We start from the raw sequence: 17,680 nt of genomic DNA, 5'->3' as shown, positions 1-17,680 counted from the left end.
AAACTATACATTGGCGTACAAATTGATTTCTGTTTGATTAGTCGATTCCTTTCCACCTAACAACCCAATCCGGTCTTGCCAATGTATCGGGCAAACATTTGAATATTCTTAGTGTTGTATATTTTTTCTTGAACGTGATTTATCTGCTTTGCAAATCGCCGCCATAAATCAATAAGCATGTGTGGAGATTCGTTGTAATTGATAAGAGAAGTTAGTAATTAAATACATGACTTACTTTGAAACTTGACGAAACAGCAGGACGTATTTTTTTAAGAGTGCCCATTTGTCTTGTGGTTGTTCGTAAATAAATTTGAGTGTCAAATTTTAACGTAACACACCTGCCGGCCCTTGAGGGTGCTCGATGTAAACCAAGCGTGACTGTAGAAAGTTAAAAGTCCCTCGCCCGTTGTTGTTGATTCACGCACTTGTATTAATTAAAGGAAGTGTTCCTGTATAAACATGGGGAACAGGATAACGGGTCGCCTTTCCGAACATTAGAGAGAAAGCACGACTTAGTGTTATGACCAGCGTTCATCCTAAATACAAACCTTTAAGACAACTGATAATGAATATAGACCGCAATGACAGTCACGTAGCAACTTAAAATGGTAGGTAATTATAATTAACGGTGCCCTTATCTCAAACGCTTTAGTGATCATTTAAGCCGTTTGTGCTGGCAGGAGTATTCTCAGAAGCACTCGACTCAAGTTCTGATGGAAAGCTATTTGTGTGCAACCCTGCGCGCTGCGCGGGCGCACCTCTGTTCCGCGACGTGCTCTCGCTCTCGCATACATGTCAAGGTAGGGTTCAACATTCGAGGATTCCGTGCGTGCAGATAATAATACATACGGCGGAATACCCGACGCGCGTCTGTTTTGTGTAAACAGAATGATCTCATTAGGTCAGACGCAGTCTCGAAACTGAAAGCTGCATGCAATACTTTTTAACTTTGTTTGTTCAAGACATCTCGCGTAGTTGCGACATCTTTCATGACTTTCTACTACTTTTTCTGAGTGTTTCTAAGCCTGGTGTTCGATTCAAGCACCTATTGAAACACGGTCAAACGGGCGGCGCTGTAGCTTCCGCATGCGGCGCGGGTACGGGTGCGCGGCTGTTGGCTGCGCGGGCGCCCGCCGATGCGAGATCATTGCCAGATGCCGCCGATAGATCGCGACGGGGTCAACAGCCACTGCCCTTGTTTTGCGCACTAATTTATTTACTCGAGTATTCCAGTACATAAGTACACTTTATCATATTTCACAAGGGTCAAGGAATCAATCGTTGTAAAGGTTCTTAATTTTTATAAGTAGTCTTTGATGCAATATTAGTAGATAATAATAACATTAAGCTGACGGCCACGTTTTATATTATAATAGATAAACGTATTAACAAACTATTACTGCCTATTTATTATTTTCCAACTAAAACATAACAAAATGAGCAGAAGAATAAGTAGATAACATATTTTATTGAGGAAACAATTATTGAAACGCACGACTACGCCGGGTACTACTACATGTGCTTTGAAGTTACGCAACGTAAACAAATGTGACTTCCTTGATCTCTCCTGACAGCGTCCTACAAAAAAATATTTACGACTTCATCATATAATGTATATCATAACGTACGTAAAATATATCTAACGATTGACAAATAACGCTGTTGTACCTACTAGTTTGGAATATAATAAGTAAGGTAATATTTGTCTAAAAAAGCCTGCCACGTTTTGAAACAACTTTATAATTTCGACATAATGACATTAGTAAAACTATAAGAATACCCAATGGGAACCGAACAATACCTAAATACTGGAAAATAACATAATACAAGCTCATGCGGCTGGGGTAGTCAAAGGCACATCCATCGCCAGATGAGCTAAGTACCCACACCTCACCCAGCTTTCTGTTAGACCAACGTGATAGGTGAGCCGTATCGCCATCTATAATGGTCCTACAATCCAGTTTATAGAAAATTTAAAAAATGAGTCTTGACGCGACGTCTTGGACGCTTGCCGGAGGGACTGGCCAGAGTACGCACAGGACCGCGAAAAATGGAAAGAGGAAGGGGAGGCCTTTGCCCTGCAGTGGGATCTTCTAGACTAGATTACATTAGATTAGTCTTGCTATTTCAATAAATCAATTTTATTATTATTATGGCCTGTTATGTATTGTAAGGTCCAAACCCGAGTATTCCATCATCTATGTGTCCAACAAAAGTTGGTATTCCTCCGTACACTCTTCCTCGAACGAAAGTGACTTCGGAAGCGTTACAGTGTCCGAAGTATGACATAACGTTTGTTGCAATTTTGTTCCTAATAAACCGTGTAATTGCAGGTTGCGTGTTAGACAGAACATCTTTAGTAAACACGTCGTCGGCACGCATACTTTTCGTTCAATAGCTTCTTAAGAACGTTAGTTTTTGTTACTCATGGTTCCGCAGTCATTTTTACAATTTGACAACCAGGGAATTCTATATAAGTAAGATCATTATACTATATTTTGGCACATACACACACACACAGATATTCTTGCAAAAACGTAAATAGTACGTCCATTCCATAAATTACATAACATAGCATTATTAATTAACCGGACAGAAATTCTGGAAGCCACGTGATAACAATTATGACCCAAACATTAACTCAAACTCAAAGTCGAATTCAGCAATTCAAAACCCGAGCCGGGATTCAAACTACGGTATAAGTCACGCGTTATTTGAACAGAACTATAATAAATTACCCATTATCATAACAGTGACAGGTTAAACCTTGGCAGATGATTATCGCTAACCTCTAGATACTGGAGTTCAAGTTGAGCGTTCATTAGATCAATTCTAACTTTTTCAATATCGGAACATTTGCGATACCGACATCAGAACGAAGAGTAAAGCTAGGATAAGCTGTGAGGTCGCCCTAGTTTGAACATTTTCAGGGGATTGAAGTCATGCTTGTTTACCTATTGAAGTAAACATTGCATCAAATTTGTAAACTCCAAAGCAGAAGAAGTAATTATAAACGGCTAGCAGCTGGACATCCGCACGGGCGACTGTTTCTTGAAGTTCTGAAGACTAAATAAAAAAGCGTCTAATCGAAGTGCTCCGATAAAAATGTCGCCTGCACATTGCTATTGCGACACATGTTTAGAAATTCTAAAATCGAGGAGCGTTTGTGTTTATGCAAAAAGAAACATCCGTCCGCCTGTCATTATGTCGATCTTTCAAATGTAACGTGTAATTTGTCTTTCACTTTCTCATTTTACTTACAACGGAAACAAAAACTAGCCAGCTTCCATTTAGGGATTTATTAACATTCCACTACGATTCAAAGAAGATGCAATGTTGGTTTTGAAAATCAAGCTCTTGTAGCAACACTCAATAACGGGGTCGAAATGTACACTTAAAGTATAATTTCAACTTAAAAGTGAAGGCAAAGGAGAATCGTAGGTAGGTACTAAGATTAAGCTCTCTTTGCTTTCACTTTCTCAAATGATAAAGGGTCTCAAGGCCGAACGTTGACGGTATTTGGAACATGTCAAAGTCTCCTCATCATCTTAATGTGTCGAAATTAAAAGCAGCAGCGCCTACTTTCGGTTAATAACCTGTCTTCACAATGACCGCTGATTATTTAATTTATATGACTTATTTCAATTACGAAAATTGAAAGTCACTGTAATGATTGGCTGCGGGTATCAATAATATCTGAGTTCGTGCTCCAACTATTGCACTAATGGGTAAGGCTGGGCCTTGATCCAGTTGACATCACACTGAAGCCGCGTTCACAATTCATCTTAACCTCTGATCATAAATTCAATGTTGTTCGCCATCGATGCAACTTTCCTTATACTCGATGAGTTTCAATCGCTATTGTTCTTCTTTCACCTTCAGATCATCAAATTATTCCACTTCCTCGGTTTTGTATCACGCTCATACGTAGAATTACAACCGCAACCGCGCACTAGCTAACCATTTTGTCATTACATATTTTCTTTTCATTACGTTGATAGGTTTCGTTAATGGTAGGTACTTCTGGCAAACTCGGTTGACCCAAATTACTTATGGTTTGATATTCCTCAACAAGTACCTACATTTACTTCTTTGTAACGGACATGAATCAGAATTAATAAACAAAGCGGTTTCAATGTATCATTACATTACATGCGAATCCATAACATCACCATCAAGACCGATACAAACTATTACATGAATACTTTAATCTACCTAAATGCACAGCTATTATGATCTGCACGCTCGTCTCTCCTACGAATCAAAACCAAATTGCAAATAGGAACTTCCAGTACCAAGAAAATCAAGGAATCAATCTCCAAATGTTCACATCCCAATTGTCTTTTGCCTGCAGGTGTTTGCAATGTGGTATATGTGGACGGCATTACTGGTGTCGTGCGCAGTGGTGGCGGCCGAGGCCGAGGCCGAGGTGCGGGCGGGGGCGCAGGCTACCACTCGCGCGCCGCACCGAACCCTGGACAGGCAGGCGGCGGAGCTCGCCTGGCGTTCTTGGCTGCAGAGCCCCGAGAGCGGCAACCAGAACGCGCCGCCGCGACGCATCACCACCAAGTCACTCTTCATCACACCCCTTGTCTGCCCGAAAGGACAACGACTCGACAGCAATGGCTGTGTACAGGTAACATTTATGTTCTGAAACTTTTTTACTGATTTAAAACCACGCAAAAATCCCATTTCCTATGCGCCTCATGGAGTTCATACTCCGACGTTGTAAAAATACTTAATTATTTGGGGACTGAAAACTTTTTACAATCAATTTTCTTATATGCACTTTGTTTTCATTGGCATTTATAATCATTTCTTCTTTGAGAGGATTTCACCATCGCAATTCAGTTTTCACGAGATTCTCATATGTAACCTGAAGATTGTACGTTGAATGTTGTTTGAATTGGGATATTATTATCGGCAGGTGGTGACGGTGAACCAAGATGAACACGAACGTATTCTGCTGGAGCAGCTGAACGCCCTGTTCACTTCACCTCCGAGCGGAGACGTGGTGTACGACTATGGGGACGAGGAGCCGGGGCCATTGCAGTTGTCTATCCCTATTGGCAACATGGAGCCCCAAGCTGCGCCCCTGCAGGCTCAGGAGCCATCCGCACAGGTCAGTGTTATCAATGACCATAACAACCAACAGTTTCCTCTCTTTATAGTTGGCCGTCATTTGCCATGTACCTAGTTTTATAACTATTTTCTTTTATTTTGATGCAATAAAGAACAAATTTGTTTTTTTCTGGATGATATCACATATTTCGTCTCCTTTGTGTCATACTTGTACACCGTTAGTGTGAAAGAGACATATCTCTCGTCGCACTAGACGATATACTATACTGAGGTTCAGATAATAACAAAACTATAGTCTTAATAAAATATACTTAACTCACGAGGGTCCGGTTGTTTTCCAGGCTCAAGAGCAGCAACCAAGCTACGTCAAAGTTGACAAGAAAGACGAAACTAAACCTGACCCCGCGGCTGGCCTAGTGGCAGAACTAGAGCTGCTGCAACTACAGCACTCGCAGAACTCACACAATGAGACCGCTTCAGCTGAAGCCATAGACATTCTGAACCACAACGTCCTGCAAGCACTGGACAAACCCAAACGTGACAGCCCTGACACTAACTCCACTGAAATTAGTAGCGAAAGCTATGAAGGACAAAAAGAACAAGTGTATGGACACGTGAACGTTGATCCTGTACTGTACGACACAGACATCCAGACTGAACAACCGACAACGACAGAGGGTGATACTGAAGCACCAACTAAAATGACAGCTATCGAAATTAACGATAAACTTGGTAACATCGACGTTAGTAACAGCACGTCAACTGAAAATCAGTTGGACAACTCTAACACAGTACTAATAGCCACTAATGGTACCAAAAATGTTAATTCAACAAACATTTTGAAGAAGGATGGAGACCAAATGAAACTCAATCCAGAAAACGATTATGCAGATATCGGAGAGGCTATCAAACTTATAAGCCGATATGCTGAAGTAACAACTGATGACAGCTTCAGTAAAGACCAAAAGAAATACGCAGCGAAGGATGACAGTATCCTTGGAACAAGAACCAAACTTCAATATCGGCGCAATAAGCCGAAACCCGCTGAAACGCCTCAAGAGCCTTTGCCGGTTCTAACACCTTTAATATATGTCAAAGAAAAAAAACCCATAGAAGATGATGACATGTCGTATCCTAAAGAGGACCTTTACTACAGATATCCATGGCAGGGACAACACTCGCCGACTCCGCCGCCTAACTATCCATTCCGTCACATTCAGGACTACTGGCCAGGTCGGAACCAAGTTGGGGGTGTCTACAATACGGCTCATGAGAATCCGAGGAGGCATCATCACACGTTTCCTCATAGCTACTACAGGCCTCACAGCTTACAGTACGCGAGCTTCCCGGGCCCACATCCGGTCGTGCAGAATTCTTACGCCGGGCCACTGCAGCCAAGCGCTCGCCGAATGGCCCCGCCGCCGCACCACGCTCGTCCTATGAGATCTCATACCACCAACCAAGACCTCTACACCCTCCTAGGTCTGAGGCACTGGTTCAGCAGTGAAGGCACGTCGAAAAGATAGTCTGTTTACCCCAGACTTTAGACAATTCGATGTTACCCGACAATGTATAGTGGAAGCTATGGAAAAATAGACATGTTGCTACCGAGATTTTAACTAAACTTACGTCTAATTTTTAGCGAACACATTGATCTAGTTAGCACCTTTCTCCAACAACTAGTTTCGCTGTCGTTTCTGTCCATAGCTTTCAATATATTAGCCTATTTATTTCAAAGCCAAATATTACAGTCATAGTTAAGTTAAACTTTCGTTAGCTGTTTAGATTCTTGTAAATACGCCTATTTAATTTAAGTGTTTTATGTTGCTACAGGAAGCTTTTCACATAGTATTATCGTTGTTTATGTGGTGTTGAATGTAAATTGTTTCATTATTATTATTGTGTTTATTGGATCGATGTATATTTTTATATTTCTTCGTGATTGTAGGTAGACTAAATGTTCGATGTTCCGACGTAGCGTAATGCAAAACTAAACTTTATTTGTTTGTAGGCCTGTTACATATGGCGCTGGCTTGCCACCAGATTTAATACTTACTTTAGAGTTATTGGACCCTATAAGTCGATGTTTATGTTTATAAATGTGTGTAGATATATAATGTAGGCATTTTTTCATTAGTTGAAGACAATAACCAAAACTTCGGACATTGAAAACCCACCTTAAACAGCTATATGTAATGATAACAGAAATTCATTTAAAATAAGTTGATTAGAGCCGAAACTTGCCTTACACATGTTTACTCAAGAACAAAATGAAATATTATATTATATTGCCTTAATTTTTCTACACGATATACAATGCAAGTAAATACAATACTGCAGTTTTCGTTCTCTGCAAAAACAAAATCCAACATTTACCGAACTATAATAAATAACACATAACGATCCCACCAAAGTTTAGATTAAGTTATTAGTTTGTCAAATATATCGATTAATAGTTGATATGTAGCATGTAAACAAATGTATTTTTTAACTCACAAAATAGATATAGTACTTATCCTATTTATGGCTTTAGAAAATCAATTCATCATAATTGTATGGCATTTATTACTATTGAACATAAATAATGCCTTAATATTACTTTAATTTTTTCAACTGTTACAAATTCATATCAAAATTAAATTCCCCAGTGTACTGTAAAATTGAACGAAAAGAAATAAAGTAACTTTAATATCAAATTCTAATTCGAATATTCATAAACTGTTTTCACGCGTTAAAAATATACACGCAATTCGTGCGTTATTCAAAAAAACATATTTCAAATAATATATTTCTTACAACTTTAAAATATATCGAAATTTTACTGTACAAAATAGTATAAGTACTTTAGAATATCTCGTTTGTCAAACTGAAGAATTTAGCTTACTTACTGCTAATTAATAAATGGAAATATTAACATTGTCAATGCCAGTATTTTATTGTAAATAAATATGAATATGAATGTGTTATATTAAAACTGAAATCAAATGAATACATAGAATTTTTATTCCTTATTGGATCCCATTAAAAAATAAACACAAGTTTTTGCTGTAAGATATTTTATTGGAAAAAAATATTCAATTTATTAATATTGTTTTAATTAATAAGTCCTACGAGAATCAAGTCAAATATTAACTTGTTCCAAATAAAAGAAACTCCCTGTTCTTGCACACACTTCGTTCAATTTACACACATATGGGTAACACAAATAATCAAAATATTCACATCTCACACAAAGTGAATAAAAAATATAGCAACATTGATGCTGATTCTGGCAGACATCTCTTAAATTTATTTTAAGCTATACCTGTAATTTTCTTATCGGCCGAAAAATAAAGGGACGGGTAATTGACACATAAATTTTAAGCAAAAATCTTAAACAACCCTTTCAAAATTTTAACATTGGCGTGACCCAACAGAATTAAGTTGACAGCAAATGGGTTGCATATAAGCTATTTGAATAAAACCTATTTGACTCGTCCCAGTTATTGTTCATTTACCCAACCATTTTAAAATTAACAACTGTCAATCAGCAATCCCTTTTTTCAGTAGGTAAAAATGACAGGTATAACTTAAAATCAAAGAATAAGAAGATTAAGGAAGTCAAAGAATTGGCCTCTGATAGACAAAAATGGAGAATGGTACACCATCAAGAACATGGCTTTTAGTGATGATAACATAACATAAAACTAGGAGGTGTCTGGATTCAGCACCATAGTTTACTTACTCAAGAGTAATTTGTACAAAATATCACAATAATAAGCATACTTAGTATTATTGAGAACTATACACATTGCACATGACTGTTATGTTCAGTGATCCAAAGAGAACATGAAAGCAATTAAATATGTACTAAAAGGAAAATCTTACGAGTATTATGTTTACTACTTGCAAAATACATACCTACAATATCTACATATTTCACTGAACTCAAGTACATGCAAGGACAGAGTGGGATGTCTTGTTCATGATGATCGATTAAATTGTTTATACTGGGGTTTGTTCCAAGCGAAATTCATTTTTTTGGCCATGACATTTTATCTTACATTTTTTCAAGAAACTTAACATTGGTACTCTTTGTCTTTTGTAATGGTATCAACAGACAAAAGTTAAAGAACAAGTAAGTACGAGCAGACATAATTACCGATCCAAACTTAAAACAGTTGCTGCACAGAGAATTCATCTGAACTCATAGATTTGGATGCTGTGTTCTGGAACATGACTTAATGTCAAGGATTGATACCTAGAAAACCATAAAACAGACAATTTAAACATATTAAAAGACTAATAAATATAACACAAATTAAATGTACAAACAACATCAAAAGGTACATACCATTCAGAGCTCCGGTGGTAGTAATAACCCTCTATTGTAGCAGCAGACTTATGGAAGCATATGTAGTAGAAACCGGCAAATGAAGCACCATTTATGTCCTTGATTGTATGGTCTGGTACTAAAAAGTGTTCTTTCCATCTCATAAAAACATAATCAGACTTTGCTAGGGAATCATAATCAAATGAATCCGAGTTGAATGTCTTCAAATACGGCACAAATAGGTCAAATTTACTCTATAACAAGACATTAAATAATTAATCAATGTTTACATTAGTAATATTATTATAAATATAAAGTTCTATAGAATAGAATAGAACGTTTATTTGCATGAACACAGTACAATGGTCTTAATAAGTAATATGTATGTCCTTAGTGATCTCTAGTCTGGAAAAGTACTATAAAATTATTGTTATATGTCTACAATTTAAATTCTTTACCCAATGTTTTCTGTCAACATCTTCGTCAGCATCCCATTTTCTTGTGAGAAAGGGATATTTGGCCGATATGATTTCTCCATCAAAAAATGTAGTCAGTGTTGGAAACTCCTCAGTCAAGCCCTTAATTTTTAAATACCCACATAAATAAGAATTCTCCTCGTCAACATGCTGAAATATAAAGAGTTACATGACTTTTGTATGATTTTAATAACACCTACAAGAAATGCGTTTCCTATTGGAACATAAAAATTTTGATGGTATATCATAAGTAGGTGAAAAACGAATAATTTACAGCCAGTTTTCCGTAAATTCACCTTGCGCTACAAACAGAAATACATCTGTTCATCAAAATTGCGTACTTATTTTGTTTTTGTTACTAACCTGCAAAACGACTTCCACTTCGTAAGAGTTTCCCTTTGATTTTTGATGCCCTTGGAATTTGGAACCGTTGTAAAGCAGGGATTTAGTAACGCCAGGTTGTTTGGAGTTCGCTGGAGGCGGCGGAGTTATATCAACTTTTACTGGCATTATTTTTCCATCAACACAACGACCCAGGTATTGTAAAACGTTATTGACAGACAGCTGCGAGTCTTCTATCTGAAGCTTATTGACAGCTCTTCTTTCCAGTGATTTCTATGAATTAAAAAACTAAAAATACGTAGTATTAAAAAAACACAACTGCCCCCAATAAATATGAAAATAATTACAGTCCAGTCTATATTTTTGAACTCCTACAGCTAAAATTTTGTGAAAAAGGAAGTGAAAGTTTTCCTTTGAATATTTGACTGATTTGACAGCTCATCTCAAAACTGTTGTTTATGGTATAGAACAGGGAACTATAGCAGACGGGCTTTTTGGCGGGAAACGGGAACGGGACAGTTGCTTTCTTCATTGAATAATCTAAATAATTAATACGAAGTGGTGTTTTGTGGTTAATGATCGCATTAAGTTAGTCGGAAGACATTCGCGAGTATTATTATATTGGAGTATTCAATAAACAAAGTGTATCTGCCTATTTTCGCTTCGTGTCAGGAAGCCGCTTCATAACTCAAAAGTTTATGCGGACTTTTGAGTTAATTCGTTTGGGGTTCGGAGTAGGAGTCTACTCCGAGGGTGGGGGCTTAGGTTTCATCATAATCACCTTTCATCATTTCATTAATCATCAAGAAAAAAAATACGTCAGACATGGCTGTATGGGCATAGTTCCCTTTGCCTTACCCTTCGGGGAAAACAAAAACAAAAAAAAAAAACTATAGCAGACGTTACACGATCAATATTTATCACCATTATTATTAATTCGCGATGTGTGTTGCTTATATACTGAGAGACGTGCTTTGCACCCGCATGGTTAGAGCGTGGTCATAAGATGAATCCAATCCAAGGACCAAGTATTTGAATGGACAGATAATATTTCAGAATGACGATGAAGCTATCACAGCTCTCTTTCTTCCCTATGGCAACATTCTCTGTGAAAAAGAAACAAACACAGACAAACACCACTGTCTAGATGAATCCATATCAGTTGTTGAGAATATCGAGAATTCGAGATACACTGTTGTGATATGGAATGATCGTGTAATGGCTAGTTGATCTACGTCTATCAACTGCAATAGCATTTTTCCTGAATTGATATTTGATATACGTGCTTACTTTTCATATGTAATTTTCAAATATTATTTCTTATAAATGAATGAATTGGTCTTTGTGAATGAATCAAACATAGACGTAAAATAATAGACAATAACATTTGAGAACTTGTTTGTATTGATCTATGGCACACCTTACTCTATATCGTCTATACCATAATGGTAGGATTCGTCGTTTCGTTGGTTTCGTTGACCGACCAACTTGTAATATAAATTGTTTTGTTTTGTGATATAATTAGAAACTATGTTAAATCTTGCCTTATAATATAACAAAATGTTCTTACGTATCATATCAAAATGCAATCGTGAACGTGTCTCTACGTACGTTTTGTGATCTACAAGCAATAGTAGTGATATTTTCCCACATATAATTATGGTTAACTGACGTTAGTCTGTGCATCCTCAATTATGGCAGACCCAGGTTATTACCACAGTGATTATATTCGACACCCCGTTCTATACGAACTGGGCGTCAAGTACGGTATCAAGACAGAGTGTATTCCAGAAATAGCTTTGCCATCCAAGTTGGAGGAGCTCAAGGATGTAATACGTAGAGAGATACGTAAGGAACTCAAAATAAAGGAGGGTGCCGAGAAACTACGCGAAGTTGCGACCGACCGGAGATCTCTCTCCGACGTTGCTAACATCGTGAAGAAAGCTAACATTAAGCTTAATGAACTCAAATCGGACTTACAGGAGCTGGAATCACAGCTCCTACTGTCACGCGGACAGTCCACCCCGACTTCGCCGGAAGACTTGTCATACGACGAGGAGATCATCCTGGCATCTGAGGCAGCTCAGCAACAAAGGCAACTAGGTGAAGCTACAGCAGACAGGAAATTAGCTTCACTGGAAAAGCAATTAAACATAGAATTAAAGGTGAAACAGGGAGCTGAGAACATGATACAGAGTATAAGCAGTAGTAATCAGTCCCGTGATAAAAAACTGCTAGCTGAAGCCCACCAGATGCTTGCAGACTCAAAGGATAAAATTGAGTACTTGAAGTTACGCATTTCTAAACTAAGCAAGCAACAAAAAGGTGATAATGCAGGAGCTAATGGAGATGGAAGAAGTTCAGAGATGAGTGGTGTAGAACCACTTCTTGATGAAAGAATTGCAGAGTTAAGGAACAGACTTAGAATTGAGGCAGCTGTAGTTGAAGGATCTAAGAATGCAATAAGACTATTGCAGAGTGACAAGAAAGTTACAGATAAGAAGGCATTGCAAGAAGCTCAAACAAGTCTTCTTGAGTCTACCCAAAAGTTGGATTTATTGCGAAAGTCGTTAGACATGCGACGTCAAGAGCTTCCCGTGGAGAGTTCTGCATTTATAGAGCTGGGTCATGAACTGCGCAGCACTGGCTCCAGCCCAGGGTACACAAGTCTGTCAGGGGGCTCTAGAGCTCAATTCTTATCCCCTGCCCCATTGATCAGCCCTTGTGTACAAGTAACAGGTACTCTAGAAGTGAGACTCATGGGCTGTCAGGACTTGCTAGATGATGTTCCTGGTCGCAGTCGTCGTGATCCTCTAGCCAGCCCATCAGACTTGAAGTCTTTTGTGAAAGGAGTGACAATCCGAAACTCAATGAAATACACATACAGCATTAAAGAAGATACCAGTAATGAAATTATGGCGGTCCTTAAACTGGACAACCATACTGTGGCCCAGACCAGTTGGAGACCTTGCTCTCAACAAGCTTGGGACCAGAGGTAAATATTAAAAAAATATTTTTTACATCAAAATCAGATATTAATTATTTTCTTAGATAAGATTTTTTTAAATAGACTAAATGTCAGAGTTGTGAACTGATAATTAAGTTCAATCTTTAGGTCAAAATTTTGGGGTGAAAGCTTATCACTCTTGTTTTACTTAAAAGTTTGTATTGATAATAAAATTCTTAACAGGCAACCCACTTATTTTTTGTCACAGTAAATGCCTCTTATACATAAAGTAGAATTTACAATGAAATATAACTGTTATCAGTTTTTTAATAGATAATCTTTAAAATTATAGATAACTTCCTTGAATATAATGTCTTTATGATTCCCTTTAGTATTACTCATATTATCTTATCAATAGACTGAGCATATTTGTTGTGTGACTAAACTAGTTCACATCATCATCATAATTACCTGTTGCTGGCTCTAGTTGAGCAATTTATGCTATATGTGTTACAGGCTTTACTTCAAAGAATGATTTTATTTTTCAGATTCACTATAAAATTGGACAAATCAAGAGAGTTGGAAATCGGGATTCATTGGAAAGATTGGCGAGGACTTTGTGCTGTAAAATTTTTAAGATTGGAAGAATTCATTGATGACATCCGGCATGGCATGGCATTGGAGCTGGAACCCCAAGGCCTGCTCTTTGCAGAAATCAAGTTTTTGAATCCAATTATTTCAAGGAAACCCAAACTGCAGCGACAACGTAAAATCTTCAAACAACAAGGCAAAAATATACCAAGACCATCTTATGGAGAAATGCATATTCCTGCTGTTGTGCTTGGCAGACTTTTAAAACGTTCTTCTCCCTCAATCCAAAACATCCAGACAGCCCATATAAGTCAACCGCAGCAGCTACACTTCGAATCCACATATGAACAGAAAGAGATTGAAAATCCAAATATCACTCTTGGTGGTATGGCTGGAGTCCGACCCTTGGGTCTTCCCTCTACTCCTGTGACACCTCAAGTGCCTGTTTGTCCTCCACCAAAGCCAATATTGCCTTTACAACCACCACCAAATGTATCCACACTCCGAATGGAAAAGGAGCTTCAAGAAGCATTTGCATTTCTAGATGACTCATATAACAGGGATAACTATGTTCCCAAAGAATTACAAACTCCATCATGTGACACACCTTTAGTAGAGTATCCACCTTCACCATCACCAAAACTTGTTCTGGAATTCCCCAGTAATGAAGATCAGATTGTTGAGGTCACAAGCAATTTGAGGATATCATCATCTCGTTCATCCTCAGTCATAGAAACAGTTGGGAAAGAAGACTCCAGAAGGCAATCTGGTGACATGTCTATGGAAAGCTTTAGACTGCTGAGTGTCTTAGGAAGAGGTCATTTTGGCAAAGTGATTTTATCTCAGTACAAACCTACGAATGAATATTTTGCCATAAAAGCTTTAAAAAAAGGTGATATAATAGCCAGAGACGAAGTGGACTCCTTGTTGTCTGAGAAGAGAATTTTTGAGGTAGCTAATGCAATAAGACATCCATTTTTGGTAAACTTATTTGCCTGTTTCCAAACAGAGCAACATGTCTGTTTTGTGATGGAGTATGCAGCTGGTGGAGATCTTATGATGCACATACATGCCGATGTGTTCACTGAACCTAGGGCAGTATTTTATGCAGCTTGTGTAGTATTAGGCCTACAGTATTTACATGAGAATAACATTATTTATAGAGATTTAAAGCTAGATAACTTACTTTTAGACACTGAAGGTTACGTGAAAATCGCCGATTTTGGCCTTTGCAAAGAGGGAATGGGATGGGGAGATCGAACAGGGACATTTTGTGGAACTCCCGAATTTTTAGCGCCCGAGGTTTTGACTGAAACGTCGTACACCCGAGCCGTAGACTGGTGGGGTCTTGGAGTCTTAATATTTGAAATGTTAGTCGGTGAATCACCTTTCCCTGGGGAAGATGAAGGGGAAGTGTTTGATTCTATCGTCAACGACGAAGTACGTTATCCCAGAACTTTATCTTTGGAGGCGATTGCGTTGATGCGCCGTTTGCTGAGAAAAAACCCTGAAAGGCGTTTGGGTTCCTCGGAAAGGGATGCCGAAGATGTGAAAAAGCAGGCATTCTTCTTTAGTGTTGATTGGGAACAACTTCTCTTACGTAAAGTAAAACCGCCATTTGTGCCAACCATAAAGAACCTCGAAGACGTAAGCAACTTCGACAGTGAGTTTACGTCTGAGGCGGCTGTGCTCACTCCGCCAAAGGAGCCACGCCCCCTGTCTGCCACCGATCATAAGCTGTTTACTGACTTCACATACATGGCAGATTGGTGCTAGGCAGTAACTGTGTCAAACTGCATTTTATAATATTCAAGGAATTAGATAATTTCATAATTACATATTATAAACAATAAACCCCAATGCCTTACAAAAACGTGTGAAATGTTCTGTATTTTGATAAGTGTTACGTCTAACAATGGTATCTAACTTTAGAGATTCTCTTGTTAACTTGTATTTAATGCAGTTAAATGCAATATTTTATAATAATAAATTGTGTAATTTAATATTGTAAGTTTTAAATAGTGCTAATGTTTATTTTTTTAAAACATCGTGTTATAGATTTATATAATTATGTAGTTATGAAATTGATTAACTTAGAAAGTAACAATTAATAATATTAAGTGAAGGCGTGTCAAATCATATTACGTTTTCAGTCAATTGTTTACTTATTCAGTGAAATAAAGATATCATACAGACAAAATACTTTTGTTTTCCTTGAATGTGAAGATGGGTATACATGAGTGACAATAATGAATAAAACAAGCAAGGGAATCATGAGTTCTTATAATGATACATTCCGCAAATGAGCACAATACTTGGAATACAAAACGAATCAATCATGATCAACATAAAAAACTTAACTTTATTTACAAATTTTAATTTACAATTTTCTGAGAAACAGGAAAACAGTAAAAGCCTCATGCACTTCTATCAACCATGAAGGATATAAAAGATCTTTTAAGGAAAATTACAAAATGTCATTATTTTTGATGCAAACCACTATACATAGAGTATATACCTATGCAAGATAACATTATCATTCTTACATCATTTTAAAACAATAACCAACAGAGTATTTGTCTAAATTTCATTACTTTTGGGAAAAAAGTTACCAATTTCCATCAATTGACTATCAATATTTAATATAATTAATACTTTAGCTAACTCACTGTTATTTGCATTCAATATTACATCTGTCTTTCATAATATTATTCAATAAACATGCTAACATAATAAAAGAAAAATAATGTTAAGGTTCAATCTTCGTCACAGAAGATTTCTGTATAAATTGAAATAAGGAAATGTACTGTTCACACTACAATATTTATATGTACACAATTCACACAGTCTCGAAAAATCATGAAATAGCTTTCACATACGCGAGCCCTTTTGCTGAAGCACCTTGGCACGGTCTGTAGGCTCTATGTCATTGGTGTTAGTGTTAATGCCACACTCACGACTGACTACACAAAGGAATTCGGCATGTTCATCATTGCCATAGTTATACTGCGAACCAATGTTGATCAACTGTTCGAACTTCCACCCGTCCGACATTGTGGACACCATCTGCGTGAGCTCCTCCTCATGGAACTGTAGCACTCTATACACATGCTTTTTGGCATCTTTCAATGGTCTTGTTTCTCTTATACATATTCTTTCTTTAACTAATCTTATGAGTTCAGTAATATTATAAAATTCAGCTTCTTCTAACACCCCCTCTTCAGCAATGTCATTGTTGATAACCAGCTTACCGTGCCGAAGATAATTGAGTACTGGCGAAAAGTATGTAGGATCTCTGTCTATTAAATACGCACCGGTCTCGTCCTGTAAATGAAACGTTTAAATTAAATTTTGGATGCGTTAACAATGCTTACAAAAAAGGTAAATCTCATTAGCATACAAAAAGACGATGAGAAATTTTACAAACCCTGTCCGAAATCAAGTCGCTGTCCTCTTGAACTAATCGATACAAAAATGAATTAGGATCTCTAGATAAAGTAGTCTTAGTAGTCAAAAAATATGTTCCACCAACGTTGAGCTTTACCCATTGTTTGCTACTTCTTCTTTCATTGTTGAATTTTTGTATATTTTCTTTTGAAGAATCACCGTCTCCTACTCGTTCCGCCATGGCGTACCATAAACAAGTTATTTTTTTTATACAGAAGAAATAGATTTGACCAGAGACTAAAAATAAACACAAAATAAATGAATGAATGATTTCATACGTCAAACAAAACTTCATTACTAATGTTACACCAACACGAATGCTTACATTTTTTGTATAATGTCCACAGACATAGTGATGTTCGCAGTTTCATAAAGAGTCCCATTCACAATCTAGTTTGCGCGGGAACGTGTACTTCAAACCGCAAGAAAAATAAAAAACATCCGATAGGGTTTGGATAGGGTGACAATAGACGGTCAATCCGA

At 37.4% G+C, this 17,680-nt stretch overlaps 5 protein-coding genes across 6 annotated transcripts in view; 3 read left to right on the top strand and 2 right to left on the bottom strand.

The window, feature by feature from the left end:
• Nucleotides 1-8,005, top strand: part of LOC126368655 (uncharacterized) — a 45,316-nt gene extending 37,311 nt beyond the window's left edge. For both annotated transcript variants that reach the window (XM_050012744.1, XM_050012743.1), the window contains exons 3-5: nt 4,355-4,636; nt 4,928-5,122; nt 5,424-8,005. In XM_050012744.1, coding sequence (XP_049868701.1) covers nt 4,364-4,636; nt 4,928-5,122; nt 5,424-6,608 — 1,653 coding nt within the window. In that variant the 5' untranslated portion in view covers nt 4,355-4,363 and the 3' untranslated portion in view covers nt 6,609-8,005. The remainder of the gene's footprint in view (nt 1-4,354; nt 4,637-4,927; nt 5,123-5,423) is intronic.
• LOC126368667 (28S ribosomal protein S23, mitochondrial) overlaps nt 1-17,680 on the top strand; it is a 95,886-nt gene that overhangs the window by 51,974 nt on the left and 26,232 nt on the right. The gene's annotated exons all lie outside the window — the stretch shown is intronic.
• On the bottom strand, nt 8,122-10,663 carry LOC126368670 (glucose-induced degradation protein 4 homolog). The gene is made up of 4 exons (XM_050012762.1): nt 10,234-10,663; nt 9,853-10,020; nt 9,416-9,648; nt 8,122-9,322 (listed from the first exon to the last, which is right to left on the bottom strand). The coding sequence occupies exons 1-4, from the start codon at nt 10,378-10,380 to the stop codon at nt 9,259-9,261; spliced, it is 612 nt and encodes a 203-aa protein (XP_049868719.1). The 5' UTR covers nt 10,381-10,663; the 3' UTR covers nt 8,122-9,258.
• Nucleotides 11,659-15,940, top strand: LOC126368651 (serine/threonine-protein kinase N). The gene is made up of 2 exons (XM_050012735.1): nt 11,659-13,207; nt 13,708-15,940. Exons 1-2 carry the CDS (start codon nt 11,907-11,909, stop codon nt 15,524-15,526), a joined length of 3,120 nt encoding a protein of 1,039 aa, XP_049868692.1. The 5' UTR covers nt 11,659-11,906; the 3' UTR covers nt 15,527-15,940.
• On the bottom strand, nt 16,018-17,413 carry LOC126368666 (BTB/POZ domain-containing protein KCTD5). Its single transcript, XM_050012758.1, has 2 exons — nt 17,178-17,413; nt 16,018-17,074 (listed from the first exon to the last, which is right to left on the bottom strand). The coding sequence occupies exons 1-2, from the start codon at nt 17,376-17,378 to the stop codon at nt 16,622-16,624; spliced, it is 654 nt and encodes a 217-aa protein (XP_049868715.1). The 5' UTR covers nt 17,379-17,413; the 3' UTR covers nt 16,018-16,621.

The sequence above is a fragment of the Pectinophora gossypiella genome, chromosome 8 (genome assembly GCF_024362695.1).
Source record: "Pectinophora gossypiella chromosome 8, ilPecGoss1.1, whole genome shotgun sequence".
NCBI lineage: Eukaryota > Metazoa > Arthropoda > Insecta > Lepidoptera > Gelechiidae > Pectinophora > Pectinophora gossypiella.
The sequence above is the reverse complement of the archived record's forward strand: the minus strand, read 5'-3'. Positions and strand labels throughout refer to the sequence as shown.